Here is a 6,455-nt window from a genome sequence, read left to right on the forward strand (position 1 = left end):
ATGCTGATGGAACATTACGAAGAAAAAAAATTGGCATGATCAAGAATTAAAAATGTATAATAAACGAAGACAACTAAAGATGAGCTTCACAACAATTCGACTTGAAAAAATTCTTCTTGGTATACTGAAATCAAAAATTCGTACCTTTTTTCGTCGTTTTTGTGATTTATTCAGCATTTGAACTTTGAAAATTGAATCTAAGAGGAGAAGAATTATTTTCTATTAAAATGCTTTTTTCAATTTTCACTTTTCACTTTCGACTTGTTTAATTCAAGATTTGTCAAACAAAATAATTTAGGAAAAACAAATTAATTCAGCCCGAGCGAATCGAGGGCAAAAGCTTTCGAAAATTTATGATTCAAAAAGTAGAAATCAACAATTTTCAATGAGAAAATTACAAGAAAAAAAAATGGAAAATGCATCATGAAATTGTAAATTTAAGAGGAACTTTTTTGAAAAATCCTTGCTATTGCACAGAAATTGTCAAAATCCCTGCTATTTTCCTGCTTCCTTGCTACCTCAAGTGAAATCCTTGCTATTTCCTTGTTTTCCTTGATTTCCTTGCCAGTAGACACCCTGAATTTTCACAAAAATAACGTCAATATGGCGTCTTTTTGGACGAAGAATGAAATGGTATATTTTCAAAAAGGTTGAAAAATGGTTCGAAAAAAAGTCACTCGACATAATATTTTACATTTATGAAATTTTGAAATGAATTGCACTTATTTTAAAAAAACAGCTTTCTCTTCCCCCCTCCCCCGCCACAAAAAATTGAATACGCAGAACAGAACAAAATTGTAGAATAATATTTTTCAAAAAAAAAACCAACATTCAAATTCATCAACCATTGAAAATTTATTTCGTGTTTTTCAGTCTCTATAACAATTTCAAAAAAATTAAGAATTGCAAGAAATAATGTCACTTTTGATTTTTGAGGAAAAAAATGTAAAAAATGTCACTTGAAAAATAGCAATTTTGTCAATGGTCAAAAAATTTACAATTGTTTTTAAAATCAAAAAAATTTAGAACCGAACAAGAAAAGCAAAAAAAAAAAAAAATGGAGCAAGAAAATATAATTGACAGAAAGAGACAAGAATTCCACAAAAATTCATTATTTTTCTTTCAACAAAAAGCAAAGAAATTAGGGGGCTTATTGAGAGGTTCAGAAGGTGGGTATCAAGAAATTAGGTTGAAATTCGAAATCAAAACCTCGAAAACTCTGACAAACCATATGTCCCAAGAATTTTTTTAATTTTTAAAATCTGGGCAGGTACTTTTGCGGTACTCAGAGGCCTCATACCAAAAAATGAAGTCGAAGATCAAAATCAGCACAACACGAATTTTCTGATTTTTTTTCACAATTTGGGGACTAACAATTGAAGTGCTTGAGAGAGCTCGTCTCAAAAAAATAGGTCGGAATTCGATATTAGGAACTCTGAAAACTCAACATAATTAATCATAGGTCATACGAATTGCTCAATTTTTTGAGCTTTGAGAACTTATAACGAGGCTAAGGGAGCTCGTATTAAAAAAATAAGTTGAAAGTTGAAATCAGAGCTATTAGAAACATAACAAACAATCAATTTTTTTTTTTGAATTTGACCAAAATAGGAGGGTGGAGGGAAGAGCTCAAGTAGGTATGCCAGATTGAAATTTGGCAGGAAATCAGAGAATAAAAATTTTAATGTAGTATTTAAAAAAGTGATATGGGCATCTAAATTCGAGATTTCGAGGACGATGATTCGAATTCTGAAATAAGTTTACCCCAAAAATCAATACTCAGCCACTCAGATTGAAACCTAAGCCCTAAAATTTAGAAAAATGCCACATGGGTTTCGAATTGTACGTTTTAAAAGATGCTGATTCTAATTTTGAAACCATCTTTACCTCGAAACCAAAATTTAGCCTCCCCAGATTGGGAGCTTCAGGTCCAAAATTCTGAAAAATACAACATGGATATGTCGAATTAAAGAGTTTTGAAGGCGATGATGTCGATTCTGAGCTCGATTTTCCCTAAAACCAAAAACTAAAGTCCTCATCTCAAAGAGAGCTAGAGGTCCAAAATTTCAAAAAAAAAAAAAAAAAAAATACAATATACCTACCTACTCGTACCTACATTTTAAAATGTAGATTTTCAGGGACGCAGATTGTAATTCCAAAATGATCAATTGGACTCAAATTTTCAAAAATTATAATTTTTGGAATTTAGGACCAAGCTCTAAAGTGAAAAATTGCAACATGGATGTAAAAAATAAAAAATCTACTACCTCTGGAAAGTCTAATTTTGATTGTGGGGGGGAGGGGGAGGAGGAGCATCTTCAAAAGCATTATAATTCAACACTCACGTCACGTTTTTCGATGATTTGAATTTTGGTATATTTCCACCTCCTTGCCCCTTCATCAGGGATCTTTTTTTGGAAGCATATTGAACAAAGTGGGTACTAACTATCTATTCACTCTTATAAAGCAAGTATCTTGAAAGTTTCAGGCTAGAAAATATTTTACTTAGAGAGTTAACTTACTGAATAATACTGCATTTTATAACATTTAAATTGCAGCAATTCTCCAACTTGAACGGTTTATCTTTTCTCAAATTTTTCAACAATTTTACAAACTTTTTAATTTTTCCCTATCCACACGGTGTCCGAAAATCTTGACCAAAAATTGTCATACTGAATTTCTTTTAAAAAATAAAAGAGAAAAGTCTTCCACCAAAAAAATATATATTTTTACATAAATTACACAAATCTATCGAGTAAGTACCTACTTAAATCTCGAAAAATCACAATCAAACCACCTCACAATCATCAACCCAGATTGATTTTTCTTCACTCAAATTCCACGTTGAAAATATCAGCTTCAGTTTCCGCATCGAGTAAATTACCTATAGTTCTAGCCAAATCATTACCGATATGCTGCACAACGAATGTCATCTGCGGATCGAAATTTACCAAATCGAAATGGAACAGGAATCCGCTTCCATTCCAGTAAACATCCTTTTTACGATTAACCCTCAAAGGAGGCCGATCAGTGAGCACGTCATAAACGCAAGTAACATTCATAGTCCTAATCGAGTACTTCTTATCGACACGTTTGCCTCTGTGTCCAATGATGGAGAAACTCACATAAGCTGGTTTCCGGTCCGAGTACCAAAAGCTCACTGTTTCACTGATGACCGATGAATTCGACATGTAATCTTCTATTCTGGTATCGTTGAGATAATAATTATCGAAATTCAGTATTCCTTCGATTTTTTGATTTTCGTACCTTTGAGTGTAGGCTGGACCGATGCCAGATGCGGAAGTGAAATTCAACGGCGACGATTCGAATGTATCGGACAATGGACTGATCAGCATTACGTAGTGGGACGCTGCATCGACCAAACTTTCTAGAACTTTACGTCTGTAAGTTCTGGCGAACACCGCGTTATCGTGGACGGTACTTGGGTACAGTTTATCGTTCAATAATGATATCAAGTTGGGCAGCCATAATTGCTCGGTTATCGAGAAGAATTTCTTGTGCAGAGTTTCGTTCACGATGGAGGATTTTTTCAGCGAACTGTCGTAAGTGTGGGATAGGTCTTCGCTGGCGAAACGTAACGATTCTATCATTCTTTTTGGTAGAATTGTGCCTTCGTTGCTGCGCCATTTTATGTGAGTGGTTTGCAACGTGTTGTTTCGGGTGTAGTAGACGAAATAATGATCTTTTTGGTAAACGTGGAAATAACCGGTGAATATCATCGAGTCTGAAGAGAAGTTTCGGAATACCTGAGAGAAAAAAATATGAATCAAGTTATACAGGGTGTCTACCAAAATTTCATACTCCAAAATCGCGACTTTTTTTCAGTGCCCTCCAAATACAATCTAACAATAATTTCCAGAAAATTACAATAGGTATTTCTGAAAATACACATATAAGTAAATGGCCCGAACGAAGCGAGGCCAAAAGCACTCGAAAGACCAGAATTCACAATTCCTCATAAGTGAAAAAACATCATTTTTAATGTGAGAAGTCAATTTCTACCATTAAGACTCAACTTTTGATCACAGAAAAGAAAATAATATGCCCAAGCGAAGCGAGGGTGAAAGATTTTGAAATTTTGAATTTTCGTGATTATTTAAAATGCTAATTTGGCAGTAGCACTATCATTGAATAAAAATATGTACCAGAAGTTTTGAAAATTTTAAATCAGGACGATTCTTCGCGATCTTTTCCTCGACTTTTGCGACCTTTTCTCGACTTTTGCGACCTTTTCTCGACTTTTGCGACCTTTTCTCGACTTTCGCGATCTTTTCCTCGACTTTCGCGATCTTTTCCTCGACTTTCGCGATCTTTTCCTCAACTTTCGCGACCTTTTCTCGACTTTTGCGATCTTTTCCTCGACTGTCGCGATCATTTCCTCAACTTTCGCGACTTTTTCTCGACTTTCGCGACCTTTTCCTCAACTTTTGCGACCTTTTCTCGACTTTTGCGATCTTTTCCTCGACTGTCGCGATCTTTTCCTCGACTTTCGCGACTTTTTCTCGACTTTCGCGACCTTTTCCACAACTTTTGCGACCTTTTCTCGACTTTCGCGATCTTTTCCTCGACCTTCGCGACCTTGTCTCGACTTTCGCCATCTTTTCCTCGACTTTCGCGACGTGTAGACATCCTGTATACAATGGGAATTGGGACCCAGGGAAAATTCCCCCTCTCTACGGCTCTGCCATCTCGTTCTACCTCTAAATTGCATTAAACCGTACATAAAAATAATACATAATAATAACGAATAAATAAACTCGAACGTACCTTATAAAACTGCAAATAAGGATCTCGATCGATCGGGTCGCCTTCTAACCGATGGGTCCATTTTTTAAATCCGGGAAATCCGTACACTCGAACGTTATGAAAACAAAGGTCGGGTTTACCGTAAGCGGTGGCATTTGGCATGTATACAGGATCATTAAAGTCCAATTTAGGATAATCGAGTACGGAGCGTCTGTAGTACAGCTCGTAGGCTAACGACAAATACAACTGGTGTAATCCTAGATTGAATTTATTTAAATATTGCGCTTTAACCGAGCTATTATCTTTTATCAACATGTCCAGCAACGTTTGCGTCACCGTAATATAATCCGGAATAGGTTTGGACAACGAATCCGAAATTACGGTGTCATTTTGCATGATCCTTTCGAAAGCGTGATCTGTTTTTACAAACGTTCCAGCATCGCAGCCGCCTGAAATTATTTCCATATCAAAAAACAGCCTCGAATCTCCAATGAGCGAGTACTACCTACGTATAATTTAAATACTTATATTTTAATAGTTGAAAATTTTTTCCCACTTACTTGGACATAGTAGTAAAATGATCGTCGAAAAAAAAGCTATTAAAAATTTAACTCGACACATTATCTCGACATTTCCCACGAGCGTATTTACTTAATGAATTGCATGTACTTAATAATTGAACTAATAATACTTTCGTGTTTGTATAAATGGTTATAATAACGAGTTCGGTTCGCTCATTTTATCACCTCGTATAGTCGTCATCGAGGTGATTATTTACAATATTTGTGCTAAAAGTCTCATTATACATTATTCGATTAGGTATCGATCGACGATATCACAACTAATAAGCTGAAATTTTCATCAAACGTATTCGCACCCTTCTCTCTTCCCTATAGCCACTCTCGCAATGCGACTTCAAAGGTAATTTGAAATCGCATACGATGGTAATTATTTCAGGTACAAAAATCTACAACCAGCCACATTTACGTAAACTCGAAGGAAGGAACCTACCACGCAATATACTACACATAGTTCACAGGGACGATTAAAAGAGAAGAAAAAACACACCCACAACGACGACGACGACGCCTGGCCTAGTACATTGACCTAATTTAAAGCATACTTGATAATAATACGATTATAAGTTAAAATGCAAATTACCTACTTATTTTCACGTATTCAGCATGTACATATGACAAATACTTCTTTAGGGTGCTCGACTAAAATCTCGCTTGTACCACGTACGAGCATTTTGTTGTATAAAACTATACGCTCTCGAGTGAGGGAGGGATGAGTATAGGTAGGTAGGTAGGTATGTCTTAAATGTAAAATTTATACGCCTGAAGATAGGCAGATGCACACGTTTTCAAAATCTCATATTATAAAGGTGGTTTTTACCTCGCAATGTGGGCTTTAAATTGAATTTGTTTACGAAAAACGAATTTGTAACCACGCGTGTTTCGGAATAAGTACCTACCTATTTCGTTTTGAATACCTAAATTCACATGGGGAAGAAAGCTTTAAATCAAGGATTCGCACAAGGAGCAACTTTCAGTCTTGAATTCCAAAATTTAAGGTTTGATATAAGTTGAAAAAAAAACAACAATATAGCTCTCTCTCCCTCCGTTTGTTCGTAAAAAGTCAAAATGGAATAACGCGAACATTTTTCATGATAAATTGTAATAGCT

The 6,455-nt window shown here is 35.3% G+C and overlaps 1 protein-coding gene across 1 annotated transcript; it reads right to left on the reverse strand.

Moving 5' to 3' along the window:
* Window positions 1-2,706: 2,706 nt before the first annotated feature.
* LOC135847305 (uncharacterized) lies at window positions 2,707-5,518 on the reverse strand. The gene is made up of 3 exons (XM_065366774.1): window positions 5,328-5,518; window positions 4,789-5,216; window positions 2,707-3,767 (listed from the first exon to the last, which is right to left on the reverse strand). Exons 1-3 carry the CDS (start codon window positions 5,386-5,388, stop codon window positions 2,829-2,831), a joined length of 1,428 nt encoding a protein of 475 aa, XP_065222846.1. The 5' UTR covers window positions 5,389-5,518; the 3' UTR covers window positions 2,707-2,828.
* Between the last annotated feature and the right edge of the window lie 937 nt (window positions 5,519-6,455).

The sequence above is a fragment of the Planococcus citri genome, chromosome 5 (genome assembly GCF_950023065.1).
Source record: "Planococcus citri chromosome 5, ihPlaCitr1.1, whole genome shotgun sequence".
NCBI classification, from domain to species: domain Eukaryota; kingdom Metazoa; phylum Arthropoda; class Insecta; order Hemiptera; family Pseudococcidae; genus Planococcus; species Planococcus citri.